This window comes from Alternaria ventricosa (assembly GCF_023758065.1).
Source record: "Alternaria ventricosa strain BMP 2768 chromosome Unknown scaffold_9, whole genome shotgun sequence".
NCBI lineage: Eukaryota > Fungi > Ascomycota > Dothideomycetes > Pleosporales > Pleosporaceae > Alternaria > Alternaria ventricosa.
In genome coordinates, this window is record NW_026055689.1 from 607,120 (window position 1) to 622,191 (window position 15,072).

The following is a 15,072-nucleotide window of genomic DNA, read 5'->3' on the forward strand; positions in this document are numbered from 1 at the left end:
AATGCCGCAATTAGAACACCCAAGGTTGCTAACAACACACTCACAGTCACAGTCTGGGAAGAAAAGTTCTTCTGTCCTACGTTATATTGCTTCGTATCGACATTACCAGTATTCACACTATAGCTTCGCCTCGGAACCCCTAGCGGAATGAGCATTCTACCCATGTCACCGCAACTCTTCCGACAAACTCACATGTGCTTGTGGAAGAAATCCAACACCATCTTGTATCCGCGCTCATACTCCTTCCTGACCTTCTCCTGCGAAAGGTCACTGCGCGCCGCCATCCAACCGTGGATCTGGTCTGGGAACCACTCAACCACGTGAGGTACCTTGATGCCCTCCTGCCACTTCTTGACGTCATCCTTTGATTCGTCGCCTGATGGAAGCATGATGTAGGGAATCTTGATGCCGGGCGCGTCGTCGCCAGCAACCATCGCGGGGTGGCATGCTGCTGCGACCTTGAACTTTGTGCCTTCCATGGAAGACAAGTTGACAATCTGTACAGTGTCAGGAGATATGTTGGAGGTAATCTGACTAGCTCTTCCGTACCTTTCCGCCCCAGCAGAAGCCAATGATAGCCCACTTCTCAATTCCGTACTTCTGGGTGAGTTCATCAACAATCTTTGGAATGCGCGGCAAAGTCTTGGGTGGTGCAGCCTGCGACTGGAAGAACTCGCCCATCTTCTGCTCCTTCTCCTTAGTGTCTGGGGGCATCCAGGAGATGTCGGCTGGCTTGCCGTCGAAGAAGTCGGGCATGAAGACCTGGTACTTCTGGCTGTCGGTGTAAGCCAAGATATCGGCACCTTGGAGTGTTTGGTTGAAGAATCCGAAAATGTCGTAAACAACTAGGATTCCTTGCTTTGCGTCCTTGGGGCCGGTTTGATCTGTGCAAAGTCAATTGCCGTACATGGTGATGTCGCGGGGTTTGGACATACAAGTCTTCAATCCGTCTGCCTCAATGTAATCGCCCTTTGGTTGGTAGCCCTCGCTGACTACAGCGGGAGTGTTGCAGCATGCCTGCGACTGTGTAGATTCGGTCGACATGGTTGCCGTCTGTTGCTTGGAAATGGCGATTAGCCCTTGTTTACGTGGAGGTGCTGTTGGACGGTGTGTGAAGTATGGTGGTGCAGCAATTGAAACCCTCGTTAAGTTCCGAGGTAATAGTCGAGCAGTTGGAGTTTGAAGAAGTGAAGTTGTTCGGGCAATGACGCGCATTATGAGCTGCTACGGTATTTGTCAAGCTGTCAACGGTCGTTGGGTGGGGAACTGAGCACCGCGGCTACCCCACCATGATGTCACCAATAGCAATGATGAAGTCTACAAAGTGCCTAGGTGTAATAGGGACTAGAAGGGTAGCGCTTCTTCCAGAACAGTCTACTATCATATCGAAACTAGACGCTCTCAGTATGGACTGCTCAAGTGCCCTTCTACTAACAGCAGGTAGCACCGCACCAGAGCCACAAACAACATGGCTCCTACGTTGTCCTCGTTCGCGCGATCCCACACTCCATGCCCACCGGTCGCAGTTTTCCTCGAGTGCAGGTAGGTGCAAGACAATGCATGCCACAAAACACTTTGAAATTGCGGTGTCCGACCAATACCATCAAGCTTCGCGTCCACTCGCAGCACCGCAAACATCACCAAATCTCCCATCTTCATATCGACGCGCAAAGTCCAATTGCGTAGCCCAATGCTCCTCCATGTACTCCGCATCCCTTTTAAGCATCAGAAAAACCCTCAATATTGTATTGAAATTCCACGCGCGCTTAAAGAGAAAAATCTTCTCCTCAGGAAGGTCCTCCTGAAACAAAGTCAAAGCCCTCTTGATCTTGCCCACATGCTCATTCAAATACGGATGAACCTCCGTAACAAACTGCCTCAGCGTAACTGGTCTCCCGTCTGTGTTCTCAATGACAAGATTAGGCGGAGGTTTGCATGCACAGTCTGGCTCTGGGCTGTCGTCGCCATGATGCCAGCCCTCGTGTGATCTCCATATGTCCTCGCTGAGCACCTCGAGACGATGTCGACTGGGTACGGAGATAGGTGCGTTCGCGCAAGGATGATCGAATAGTGGGACGAGTGTTTCTTCGTTTTTGGGTCCTATCGCGATTTTGATGTCTTGTAGAGGGGCTAACAGGTTCCAGTGTAGTCGGTATAAGAGGTCCTCGCGGATTTGGGTACCCATGTCTTTTTTCCCTTCGGTTTCTTGGATGGGGAGTCGGAGTGATTTGAGTAGAAGAGCGGAAAGTGAAGAGAATTTACTGGTTAGTCTGTTAGAATTACGACCGGGCAAGGTGCATGTAGAGAACATCCCATGTGTGGAGCGTACCTGACAATGTAGGCTACTTCCAAGATTCGCTAAGCAATTAGCCGGACTACGCCACGGGCTAGACTCTACGGCACGGTATCCAGATTTCTTCAGTACATGCACAATCTCCTGTCAGAATATCCCGGATGTAGTTGTCAAGTTTTGAGAGCTTCAGTAGATTCGCTATCTAAGCATCCAAGTTCAGCTTCTCAAGCAGTGTATCTATCTTTCCCAGCAAAATCTGATAGTTCATCGCGTCCTGAGCAAACTCATCACCCACTTCCTCGCCGTCCAAATTCCTAATCACACCAGCAGCAATCTGTTGTTCAACAGACGCGATATTCTCATCCTGTTGTACACTGTCGGACGCGCCGTCTAGCGCCAAATCGTCCATTGCGTCAACAAGATCTCCCTCGGTACTAGCTTGCATGGCCGCGTTCTCGTCCATCATCTCATCCAGCCCGCTGTCTTCAAAGCGAAGCCTGAATCGCTCCGAGAGGTAGTAGCGAATATCGTCGACAAGTTCGACAGTGTCGGTTTCCTGACGTGCCTTGACGCGATTCGCGGATTCTTGGACCAGCTCTGCAAACTCCGGTTGATCAATGTAGTGTTCCAGTCGGTAGGCGATGTATCGCGCGGCAAATTCTTCTAGGCGTTGTACTCTTGTATCCCAACCGGCTCGAATAACTTCGTAAATGTCCACGGCTTCATCGGCATCTGTAGCTCCACGTGGGTTGTCTGACTCCACTGCTGAGGTTGCGCCATTGCCTAGCGCGGATATGATGATGGCGGCGCGCTGCTTGAGCTTCTCGATGAAGAGTTGGTCTGCAGCAAAGAGCACGTCGATGGCAATGTCCAGACCAAAATCGGCGCGCTCGGTGTACATGAAGGTGAGGATGGTTTCCAAAACTGCTGGCGAGCAGTCAATAGTCACAATCTGCAAATGTGGCGTATCTTGTGCTTCCTTGAACTGCGAGCTGAACATGGTCAGGAAATACTCGGAGCGCAATAGCATGGCTCGGTGCGCAGGGAATATAGTCGATTTACGGGATGCTCGTTGGCGGGACGGCGACCTCGAGCGCGAGCGACCCGATCCGACTGGTATGCCTAGAAGAGGCCCCGGTGCGTTTCGCACAGGCGGCGTAGATGACTCCGACGGCCCCGGTGACCGATCTGTCCCATCGGAGTCTTGGTCCTCGTCATCATCATCGGCGCGCAGTAATATATCGGCAAAGATTGAGTTTTCCCGGTCCCATTGTATGCTGTCCACTTTTGCAGTGTCTACGACTCTTTTATGCCGGAGGACATTATTCTTGAACCAGCCCTCTAACTGGTCCCTGCCGCGTTCCAGTTCCTCTGCTCTTCGCTGGCGCAATAATCTTCGATCCGAGACCTCTGTTATATCCTCAAACAGGCGTTCAATCTCCAGCTGCTTGCCAATCTTATCTATGCCTTTCAACACAATCAACTCCTGCTCGTCACTCAGCCCATGTAGCGCTCTCCGTATTGAGACTTCCTGGAAGTACAAATACTGCAATGCGACACCCAGCGACTCTGCGGGTATAGTGTTGGGTAGTTTCCACGACGTTGTATTCGGCGCTGTCTCGAGCTTCTTCGCAAAGTAGGGAGATCGTGCCGCGAGGAGGAATTTGTGGAGGTGGAACTCTTGGTCGAAGGCTGTGATGGTAATGTCTGTCGTCTTGGGCGAAGGCCGCGTGAGGAGGGATGTAATGTGTGCTGCCAGCGGTTGTAAAGGATTCGAGGATTTCGCATAGTCGTAGGATAATAACAGATTACGTATACGGTCGTTGAGCGCGTTGTATAGACATCTCTCGCCTTGGAACGTGTCCCGTTCGCAGAGTGCACCGTTTTCGAGGAGCAGGCGTATGACTTCGTAGTGACCGCATAGACTGGCCTTTAGCGGTCAGCGCTCTGAATTGAATAGCGAATTGTTTAGATTTGGACTCGGAGATTGTCTTACTAAGATAAGTGGGGTGTAATCAAACCTGTCTCTGGCGTTGATGTTTACCCCGGTAGATATCATTTCCTGGCAAACCTTCAGGTCTCCCCGCCGGCATGCTTCACAGAAGACCCTGAAATCCTCGCTCGTGTCCAGCGGATTTTCTTCCTTGAGCTGGCCCGAGGAAATCGCCTGGGATTCGGTCGCGAGGGCGGCCTCGATCTCGTGCTTCTTCTTGACGTCCATGGCTGTGGCGAGAGGGAGAGGTCCTCAGTAACGGCGACATGGTGGAGGTGAAAGTGACTATTGCTCCGCGATGACGAGTGGCGGCGGAGATCGGCGTGACTATCGATAAGAGCAGTGACAGGGGTGCGTGCGCCTGGCAACTGCAACACGTGAGGCGCGTGCAGCGTTGCTGGGTTGACGGGCCTTAGCGTAAACAGGGCCAAACACCAAGGAAACTTGGCTTCCATCCCACCCACTGTACATTACATACATCCCTCGCTACCTCCGAGCTCTACTAACCCAGCAGCTTGCTACCCTATCCTACCTTAATAGTTGCATGTCTTTTGAGCAATAGCAATACCTTCACCATGCCCGAGGAAGAAAAGTACGATGTGCTCGAGAAGATTGGTACGGACCGCCCCCGATAGGCGCAAGAGGACGCATACTGACGTTGTATAGGCCATGGGTCCTTTGGTATCATCCGCAAAGTCAAGCGGAAGTCAGATGGCTATGTAAGCAGCGACGACGAAGCCTGCGCGCGCGACGTGCTAACCGCCGCCTAGATCCTGTGCCGCAAGGAAATCAGCTATCTCAAGATGTCGCAGAAGGAACGCGAGCAGCTCCAGGCCGAGCTGTCTATCCTCAAGGAACTCCGCCACCCCAACATCGTCGCCTACTTCGAGCGCGACCACATCAAGGCATCGCAGGACCTTCACCTCTACATGGAGTACTGCGGCAACGGCGACCTCGGACGTGTCATCCGCGACCTGAAGAACAAGAACCAGGTGTGCGAGGAGGAGTTCGTCTGGAGCATCTTCAGCCAAATCGTCAGCGCTCTGTACCGCTGCCACTACGGTGAAGACCCACCTGCGGCAGGCCGCAACGTCATGGGGCTCGTTGGCAACGCGAAGCCTGCCCGTGATCCACGCAAGCCCATGATTCTCCACAGAGACCTCAAGCCCGAGAACAGTCAGTATCTGGTCATCTCCACGTCGCGTGACTCTGCGCTAACAACTCACAGTCTTCCTTGGCGATGACAACAGCGTCAAGCTGGGCGACTTCGGTCTGTCCAAGATCCTCCAATCCCACGACTTCGCCTCTACCTACGTCGGCACGCCGTTTTACATGTCGCCTGAGATCTGCAAGGCCGAGCAATATGGTCCCCACTCCGATATCTGGGCACTCGGGTGCATCATATACGAGATGTGCACGAAATCACCACCCTTCAATGCCAAAACACACTTCGAGCTCATCTCGAAGATCAAACTGGGCCGATACCCCGACATACCGGCCTGCTACTCGGCGGAACTCCGAAAGGTCATTGCGAGCTGCCTGAACACAACGCCCGACAATCGACCAGACACAGCCGCCCTTCTCAACCTCCCAATCGTCAAGCTTATGCGCAAAGAGCAGGAAGTCGTTAAGCTGGGGCAAGACCTCCGTGAGCAGCGCATGCTGACAGCGAAGCGGGAGAAAGAGGCAAGCGAAGCCATTTCACGGATACGCAAAGAGTTGGATGACCAATTACGACGAGAATGGGAAGTCAAAGCACAGTTGGAGATCGAGCGACAAGTGAAGCTGCAAACGGAACAACGAGTACAAAAAGAACTGGCTCATCTCCAGGCGACCTTCGAGGGAGAAGTGAACAGGCGGGTAGAGCGCGCCCTGAAGATGTACCCCAACCGTCTGAGCACATCGCCAAAGCTGGCTCCTCGGTCGAATACACCTACTATGGCGGCAACAGAACCAACGTCTGCTTTGTTCTCAGCAGAGTCTGATGGTGCCGTTAAGAGCGGCTCGCAAAACACCCTAAACACAGACTCCGACTTCGCCAGCGGAACAGACCTATCGTCACTCTCGCTGGACGACCACACCGAAGATGTCACCATCGCAGCTAAGCCAAAGGCAAAGCGACCGTCCCGCGGTCCCCTCGTCCGCGCCCGCACAATGTTCTCTCAGCCCTCCACCACACAAGCACCCGACTCTCCCATGGATGTTCAGATGGCTGAGCCATCGCCGGCACCTATCTCACTCAAGGGACTCTCGCTTTCCCCTCGTCGCAACCAGCAACCTAAGCAGAACATCTTCGCTGCTGCCAAGGAAGGCGCGAAGAAGTGGGAAGCTGACGTTCCCCCGTCGCCAACTGAGGCCGAGTGGAACGCCGACTTTGACGATGATGATGACCTTCCTGTTCTCCCATCGCCAACCCGCGCACGAAGCGCCTCTGGTGGTCGTCCTATGAGTGAGGACCCGTTCAAGGTGCTCGCAAATGCCCAAGCGCCGCTGTTGAAGGCCAACGCTCGATTGGGAAGCACACCAAACCTCCTTGGTCCCAGAACCACGAAGCCCCGTCCTGTTTCCGCCGTACCCATCGTCGCTGCGTCGCCTTCTCGATCGAAGGCCAAGTCCACCGACACCGCATCGACATCGCCGCGCAAGACAGGCGCTACCACAAAGTCCATTCCATTCGCTGGGCTCCCATCAAAGAAGGGCAACGAGGCATTTCGCGTCCAAGCGATGCGCAACAACGGCGGCGTTCAGGGCCGCACACTAGTCGAACTTCAACAAGCGCGCGGTATCCCTGTGCACACTATGAGTGAAGACGAGGGAGGCGCGAAGAAGGGCTTCGGATACAACGGCCGAAGGAGTCCCGTCAAGCGAACTGGCGGTATCAGCCCGCCCGCAGTATGGGACCCCGAGACCGAGCCGGAGATGCCATCTCCCTTTATCCAGCGCAGCAAGCGCATGGTCCGGTAGGACGGACGATGCGTGACAGCCCCGGAACGATTACGACATATACAACAACGACACGACGAAGGGTAAATAATGGGGTGTTTGGACACATGACACTCCACGGCGTTGGCGTGACGAAAGGACGGAGGGCGAATACCATTTCCTTTGTCTCATCAAACGGAGTGGTGTCTGGCGTTGAGGATTGTGGATTGAAAGCCAGCGTTTGCCTCGCGTCCCATCTACCATCTCTTCCCTTTGTCATCATCATTGCATCTGCGCTTTGTTTTACGCACATTTTCCACGAACGCATATTAGCATCTTTCTGGCGATATTGTGGGTTGGGTTTGGATAGGCGTTTGAGGCGTTGCACCGTGATGAGACGGGTTGCATCTGTACTCTTATTTATTGCGACGAATGTTACTACTACCATACTTCACTTTATGCACTTTTGGACGTCGTGGTGTGATTAAGAATGTATTCGAAGTGAAAATATCACCATCCAAAGCTTTCGGTGTGTAGGTATATGCCCTGTGCTCCCGTCCCTTTGTGCACCGCTCGCTCGTCACTCAGTGAGACAACATCGTGCTTTACGTCTGCCACCAATCCCTGCGGTCCACACACCACCACCGCGCTCTCGCCCAACGCTTGTTCCAACGATCTGCGGATGATATCCCGCGTCTTTGGTCGACCAGAATATATCGCTATCGATGGATGGACGACGACTCTTTGGCCCTTCTCGAGAGAGGATGGGGTGGAAGGTGCGAGGGATGCAGGACGAGATGAGGTAGCTGTAGGTTTCGAACAACTGCACACTGCTTTACTAGCTGAAGATGATTCGTCAACTGCGGTGCGGCAACAGCATGTGCCGTTCGGACCACATGCTTCTTGAATATCGAGGCTTTTTGAGTCCACGGATGTTACTTCTTGATATCCCTGCCGATGCAATTTCTTTTCGCTCTTCTTTTCTGAACTCTGTGGGGTCGGTCTGTATTGCACAGCGCCGTGCTCGGCCTCGCCCTGTGATTTTGCCTTCATATTGGGTGCCGTCACGCCCGAAAGTACAGAATTGTGCTCTTCTGTGAAGGACTCGTCGCAGGTGATGTAGACGCTCATTTCGAGTTTGATGTCCCGGAGTGTTTCCTGTAGCGTCCGGAACTCGGTGTATACGGAGGAAAGCTGCTCGGAGAACCAACTTAGCTGCCCTCTGCTCTTGACGACCCATACGAAGCGGATGTGTCGCGTCACCGCACCTGTTGGTGTTTTGAAGATCGAAGTGCTGCCTGTGGTGCCACAAGCATTTTCCTTCCAGCCTTGGAGAAGATCACAGAGGAGAGGCAGAGTGAAAGTCCCGCCGGTACTTCCTGCGAGGAGAATGACGCTGTCGAATTGTCGGAGGGGTCTTAAAGTCCCGTATGGGCCTTCTATGGTCACAGTCCTGGCTTTGACGGACACTCCAGATAGACTGCCGGATTTCTCCGCATGTCTGAAGAGACGCTTTGTACCTCCCTTTTCGGCCTTGACGTAGAACTCCATTTTCCCATCCGCTGGTATTGAAGCTACTGTGAACGGATGACTCTGTAGCGGCACAACGGAGTGACAAGATAGGTATACATGTTGACCAGGGGTCCAGCTGATGGGCGGGTTGGGGATACTTATTCGCGTGGTGTTGTGAGGGAGGGCAGTGAACTCGGCTTTGCACGCCCAGAGGCCACTCATTTGGCCCCTCTTCTTTAACGCAGGATGAAACACGGAGCTGTTGATGTATAATAATCGCAATGCTCGGAAGAGGCGGTCGAATAGGAAAATGGCAACAGCTGCCCAAACATAGCCGTTCATCTCGAGAGGGGTATGGATGTAGACGAACCCAAGGAAAACTGCGAATGAAACAACATGTTGGATAACGAAAATCTCATAGTTCCAGCCTCGGATAGGTGTCATAGAACTGAAGACAATCCATGCCAGCGTGCACCAGGCAGCAAGGCCTTTCCACACAATCTTGTTATTCTTGAGTTGGTAGCCGATGTAGTCGTATGGAGCCCATGCACTTAAAAAGTAACCCATGTGCATGGTGGCCGTAAGAAGCATGCATCGAGCGCACCACCGATGTAGCCAATTTATACGCTCGTAGCTCACACCGCTAAGACATCCCAGGATGTTATTCTTGCCGGCTAGCAGCACGATAATCGGTAGTTGGGCTATCGTAACCACACCGCAACGAAAGCCAATATTCTCCATACTGAACATGTCCGTTACATCGAAGCCGTATAGGCATAGAACGACCAGCACGACTACGTTTCCTACAACCAGCGACGATCGGCCGACTGTTGGTAGTCTGAGTATGCGAGCTTTTATTGGTATGCGTATGGAGAAATTGGACGCTTCGCGCGTCAGGGCGTAGAGTGTCGCATTTCCGAGAGCGAACCATGAGATGGGTTTTGCAGGCGTCCGCGACCCTCCTCTTACTGCGAGCATTCTTTGGCGGTATAGCACATAGTTGTACACGTTGAATAGTGTTGCGACACCAACTGCAGCCCCTATCACTGCGTAGTAGAAGTCTGGCCATTCTGTGAGCGCGGGCAAGGCGCTCATGGAGCCCATCGACATGTGATTGTGGCTCATGATGCTACGCGCTGCTGCAGTGTTGTTGACTCTTGTTTGGTCTGTGTTTCCAGGCTTGCACTGGATGCGAGGTTCGGCGGTCGCCAGTGATGGATGGCGTGTGCCTGTACCGAGGTTTATTGCATGCTGACTTCGTCGCGAACAGTGTGAGATGTAACCAGGTTCGTTGTTTCGTTGGTACGTCGAAGGATCGGTATGGAGACGCACTCTAGGACGTTGGAGGATAGACAGTGTGTGACAATGTCATAGGAGATGTGATAGTCGTCCAGCGGAAGACGCACACGCGCAGCGTCTTCAGCCATGGTCTCGGTAATAGTCCATGTGGCCGTAGTGCCGACTGTAATCAATTGCCTCTCAGATGCAGGGTGGCAGGGTCGATGCACTGCGGGGGCTGCATCGAGGCCCAGTGGGCACTCTGTTGGCCGTGGCTTGAATTAAGCTTCGCGTGCTAACCGTAACCGGCTAATTATGCTCAAAGTCGCTCCTTGGGAGTCCGGCTGCTTAAACGTCGCTCATCCGCCCGAGCCACCGACAGCGTGCCATGACCCATAGAACGCGCATGGATTGGATCTTTCCGTAGATGCGAGATTTGCCTGTCTTACATGTAGGCGGGAAGGCGTTGCCGAGAAATGTGCTCACATGCCCCGACGCTTCACGCCTCAGCCCAGACTTGACCACTCTTGAGTGTCGCAGAATCTTACGCATTCACCACAGGTGTATACACTGCAATACGAAACCAGCGCCTCCAGGTCGTGCATTCATGCTAAGGCGCCTTCATCTTTACGGAACTGGAACCAGCGAACGCGCAAGCCCACAGCGTACCGAGAAGTCTTAAGCGATCGCCTGCCCCAGGACTAAGATAGCAGTCTGGAACTCGGTACCTATTCTTCGATCCCTTATCACCCCGCGCGACCTAAACGGAACCCATCCTGAGCCTCATCAACGGAACCTTCTTATCGCTACACACACGTCGAACCCGTCACCATGGTTGCTCACGAGGGTCACGACATGGCTATGGATTCGATGGATATGGGCGGCATGTCCATGGGTACTTCCTCACATGGCGGTATGGCAATGGCGTTCGTCACGTCAACAACCACTCCTTTGTACTCCGAGGCGTGGACCCCGACAACCGCTGGTCAATACGCAGGGACATGCATCTTCCTGATCTTACTGTCCATAATCCTTCGCGCCCTCTTCACAGCAAAGACATTCCTCGAGGTCAAGGCAGTCAAGAGCGCGCTGAAGCGACGCTATATCGTCGTTGCCGGCGAGAAAGCGGTCGTCGACACAGCTGCAGACGACGCCGACTCGACGACCGGCGTTCTCACAACAAACGGTGTTCAGGAGCATGTGCGCATCATTTCGGCGCCGGTCTCTCACATTCAGCCATGGAGATTCAGCATCGACCTGCCCCGGGCACTGTTGATGACAGTCGTGGCCGGTGTCGGATATCTCCTGTAAGCACTACCTATTCCAGTCAATGCGTCAAGGCTAACTTTTGGGCAGCATGTTGGCAGTCATGACTTACAATGTCGGATACTTTCTGTCTGTGCTAGCAGGTGCATTCGTCGGTGAGCTGGCGTTTGGCAGGTTCAATCAGGTGGCGGCGCACTGAGCCTTGGACCTACATTCTGTTATTCATATTATAAGGAAGCTTCACTAGAGCGTAATATTCATCTTGATACCCCAGACACATATTCTTGAGAAGGTTCCTCAACACTTCGTGTTCGTTCAGTCGCTAGGAGCTTCCTCGCAGAACCCCGTGGGGTGCACAAAGCTTATTTCCAGCAACATAAACGCGATTCATGAACGTGATATTCCCATAATTTTGATCTCCATTACCGGCAATACAGTAGAACCATATTCTAGGCCTCGGCGCGTCACCGGAAATGCCATCGGTGAAATGTAACCTTGTTGGACGCTAGTCGCTTCCGCGGTGAGGAACCACCGCTTTGGTAATAAACTTGCTCAATTGTCGGCCTCCTGCGCGCCACACGATACCATGCCCTAACGACTTGCACATTAGCGACGGTCGCCGCTGATGCAGGATACTGCTCACTTACTGCTATCTGCTTAGATCGTCGACCTATTCGAAACGCGGGTTAAATGCAGGTCGCTTCGAGTGCTCACGCGCGAGCCACGCGATTTACTGGAACGGAATGCACGGCATGGGATAGGGTGCGTCCCAGAGTAAGCTGCAATAAATACGGCAGGTGATCCCGGGGTTTACTTCTTGTTTGTTGTTGTCTTCATAACCTTCTCGCATTCCTCTGCTTCAAGTTGAAAGCTCTATTCCTTCTCTTTCCTACACGACACCAAGACCTACGTTTACCTCCCAACCGTCAATATGCTTACCAACAGCGCTCTTGCGCTCGCCTTCCTTCCTCTTACACTCGCCCATTTCCAGCTCAATTTCCCCAAGGCGCGTGGATTCACCGATGACACTGAGAACAACTTCCCTTGCGGAGGCTACAACGATGTCCAGCAAGAGCGCGCCGATTTCCCAATCAGCGGAGGGCCGATACAATTGCACATGGAGCACCCGCAGACTAACGTCGCTGTGTACATGGCCATTGGCGATAACCCGGGAGATGGATTCAGCATTGTCGCGCAACAGCAGACCCAAGTATCAGGTCTAGGAGACTTTTGCTTTGGTCACGTCTCGATACCGGAAGGATTGAACGTGACAGATGGTACCAAGGCTTCGATACAAGTTGTTACCAACAATCACGAGGCGGGTGGCCTATACCAGGTAAGCTTCTGGAATGGAATGGTCCATCAATGCAAGAAAGTCGCTAATGGCCACATAGTGTGCGGACGTGACCTTGGTCAACAACGCGCAGATCAACTTCGATGACAGCTGCAAGAATCAGACAGGCATTAAGGTTACGCAGGAAAACATTCCAGGAAACCCCAATGGAACGGAGACGGAGACAAGCCCAAGCTCGGCCGCCAGCGGAAGTGCTGCATCAGCTACGCCGACGGGTGCAGCAGTGCAAGCGAAGGCTTTCTCGTGGGCATTGGGTGCTGTTGGTGTGGCTGGAATCGCACTACTCTAGGTAGATCTGGGCATTTTGAAGTAGAGAATTAATACCACTATTTGCAATGAAGCTCAGCGCGAGAGTTCAGCCTGCTGGGACGTGAAGCATTTTTCCTCTGGTGTAAAGTAGATGGGACCGCCATTCCGCATGTTGGCCTTGGTGAGCACCGCGGCTTCGTCTGTGCATCCATATCTGCATGTGAATCCAGTTAAAACGATGAATAACGCGTCATGTTGAGTGTCTCGAGGTGGATGAGATGGTTGTTCAGTAGGCTAAGTGTTGGCGCGTATGACCCCTCTGACGTTGCGGGGATCTGAAGCTTCCACAAGCGAGGACATGCACACAATCGGCGCTTCCGTCGAGTTTCGCCGATGGCCGCAACAACTTCACCAGCAACACCACACTCCAAGTCTCGGCCACGATCCCGAATTTAGGTGCGTACCGGCCCCGCGCTCGCTCTGAGCCCAAGCCCTCCCCCCAATCTGCGCAGAATCCGGACCCGACCGCTGACACTCGACGCCCACAGCTCTCCCCACCTAGTCATCCTTCCTCAACACCGCAAATATGGATCAAGCAAAGTTGGCGCGCATGCAAGCGTCGGTGCGCATTGGTACGTACTCCAATTTTGAGCTGCAATTGCCTCATGGAGCATTCGGCTGTGTCATTCGAGGAAGTAGTTGCTAACTCGTGTGTGTACAGGGTAAGCAAGCTTCTCCTGCTGTATTTTGACAGCCCCGCACCACAGAATATCACGAACCTGCGAAATCCCACCACGACCGCCAATTAATAGCGAGAGGCACTGGGAAACGAGATGGATATGAGGAATTCGAGGCTAACTCGAATATAGCGGCAAGGGTACTCCCCGCAGGAAGGTCAAGAAGGTCCACAGGGCCGCTGGTACCGACGACAAGAAGCTCCAGACCGCGCTGAAGAAGCTCAACGTCCAGCCCATCCAGGCCATTGAGGAGGTCAACATGTTCAAGAGCGACGGAAACGTCATCCACTTCTCAGCACCAAAGGGTACGTCATCCCAAGCGTTGTGACATGTGGATAGGGAAGAGTGCCTTGGTACATCGCGGACATGGCACTCCATGATCCACACTCATGCCACCCTACCTTTCTGTCGCAGTACATACTAACTCACGCATCGTATAGTCCACGCTTCAGTACCTGCCAACACCTTCGCCATCTACGGACACGGCGAGGACAAGGAGCTGACCGAGCTCGTCCCCGGCATCCTCAACCAGCTCGGCCCCGACTCGCTCGCATCGCTACGCAAACTCGCTGAATCTTACCAGAGCATGCAGAAGGAGAAGGGTGAGGACGGTGACAAGAAGGAGGAGGACGACGAGGAGGACGATGATGACATCCCCGACCTCGTCGCTGGCGACAACTTCGAGTCCAAGGCTGAGGTCGAGTAAGAAGTTACGCCAAAAGTAGCTTAAGAAAGATCCGGAAGAGGCAGAGAGGAGATTATGTGCAATGACGGCCTACCGCATGTATATTGATATGGAGGACTTCATGAATGCAACGACTGTGACGGTCAGCAATCGCGGTGGGTCTTGCAGGCAAAATACCGGACTGGCGTTATGTCTCAGGAAAGATACGAATGAAAATCTTCTAGCACGCTCCCACGATCATTGCGCACAGATGACAGACTAGAGCATACCCATTTTTCACTTTGCGAAGCCTTGGAGCCCGTGTTCGCGTTTTGTGGGTTAGACGTTGTGGATGAAGTTTCCAGAGATGCTGCGAAGAACCCGGGATACCACCGACCTCAAGACTAGGTCACACTAGATGCTCTAGCTACAGGATTCACATGTCGCGATGGTCTTGTCAGGAGGACGGAATGTCTCCACGTCGTTCATGGTTTCCAAGCATGTAAGCACCCTTTGCACAGCTATGTATTGTCAGCGACGGATCGGCAGCAAGGGATTCCGGGCGTAAGCGTGAAGTGGCTAGCACCCGCTCCTTAGCTTCCTTTTCCCAAGCCTCCAATATCTCACAATGCGTGTGAACAGCCTGTCCACGAACGCGATTCATAAGCGTGAGCATAAGCAATGCCCAAAGCCGGCTAGAATCCTGATAACGGAATCGTGAAAACCATATATCAAGCTAACAACGCGCTTAGCGCATTGAAACGTCGCACCCTCGATTCAGCATCGACTTAACGATTCGGCGGC

General features: G+C 53.2%; 6 protein-coding genes across 6 annotated transcripts; 3 read left to right on the forward strand and 3 right to left on the reverse strand.

The window, feature by feature from the left end:
• Nucleotides 1-117: 117 nt before the first annotated feature.
• On the reverse strand, nucleotides 118-1,044 carry J4E93_005866 (uncharacterized protein; the record flags this gene model as incomplete). Its single annotated transcript, XM_049343785.1, has 4 exons — nucleotides 118-139; nucleotides 193-497; nucleotides 550-884; nucleotides 936-1,044. 4 exons carry the CDS (start codon nucleotides 1,042-1,044, stop codon nucleotides 118-120), a joined length of 771 nt encoding a protein of 256 aa, XP_049199018.1.
• Nucleotides 1,045-2,495: 1,451 nt separating this feature from the next.
• J4E93_005867 (uncharacterized protein) lies at nucleotides 2,496-4,514 on the reverse strand (the record flags this gene model as incomplete). Its single annotated transcript, XM_049343786.1, has 2 exons — nucleotides 2,496-4,223; nucleotides 4,290-4,514. The coding sequence occupies 2 exons, from the start codon at nucleotides 4,512-4,514 to the stop codon at nucleotides 2,496-2,498; spliced, it is 1,953 nt and encodes a 650-aa protein (XP_049199019.1).
• Nucleotides 4,515-4,861: 347 nt separating this feature from the next.
• J4E93_005868 (uncharacterized protein) lies at nucleotides 4,862-7,250 on the forward strand (the record flags this gene model as incomplete). Its single annotated transcript, XM_049343787.1, has 4 exons — nucleotides 4,862-4,901; nucleotides 4,953-5,005; nucleotides 5,057-5,462; nucleotides 5,515-7,250. The coding sequence occupies 4 exons, from the start codon at nucleotides 4,862-4,864 to the stop codon at nucleotides 7,248-7,250; spliced, it is 2,235 nt and encodes a 744-aa protein (XP_049199020.1).
• Nucleotides 7,251-7,718: 468 nt separating this feature from the next.
• Nucleotides 7,719-9,830, reverse strand: J4E93_005869 (uncharacterized protein; the record flags this gene model as incomplete). The annotated part of the gene is made up of 1 exon (XM_049343788.1): nucleotides 7,719-9,830. One exon carries the CDS (start codon nucleotides 9,828-9,830, stop codon nucleotides 7,719-7,721), a length of 2,112 nt encoding a protein of 703 aa, XP_049199021.1.
• Nucleotides 9,831-10,829: 999 nt separating this feature from the next.
• On the forward strand, nucleotides 10,830-11,463 carry J4E93_005870 (uncharacterized protein; the record flags this gene model as incomplete). The annotated part of the gene is made up of 2 exons (XM_049343789.1): nucleotides 10,830-11,305; nucleotides 11,355-11,463. 2 exons carry the CDS (start codon nucleotides 10,830-10,832, stop codon nucleotides 11,461-11,463), a joined length of 585 nt encoding a protein of 194 aa, XP_049199022.1.
• A 732-nt stretch (nucleotides 11,464-12,195) lies between these two features.
• Nucleotides 12,196-14,310, forward strand: J4E93_005871 (uncharacterized protein; the record flags this gene model as incomplete). Its single annotated transcript, XM_049343790.1, has 4 exons — nucleotides 12,196-12,600; nucleotides 12,659-12,861; nucleotides 13,737-13,909; nucleotides 14,045-14,310. The coding sequence occupies 4 exons, from the start codon at nucleotides 12,196-12,198 to the stop codon at nucleotides 14,308-14,310; spliced, it is 1,047 nt and encodes a 348-aa protein (XP_049199023.1).
• Between the last annotated feature and the right edge of the window lie 762 nt (nucleotides 14,311-15,072).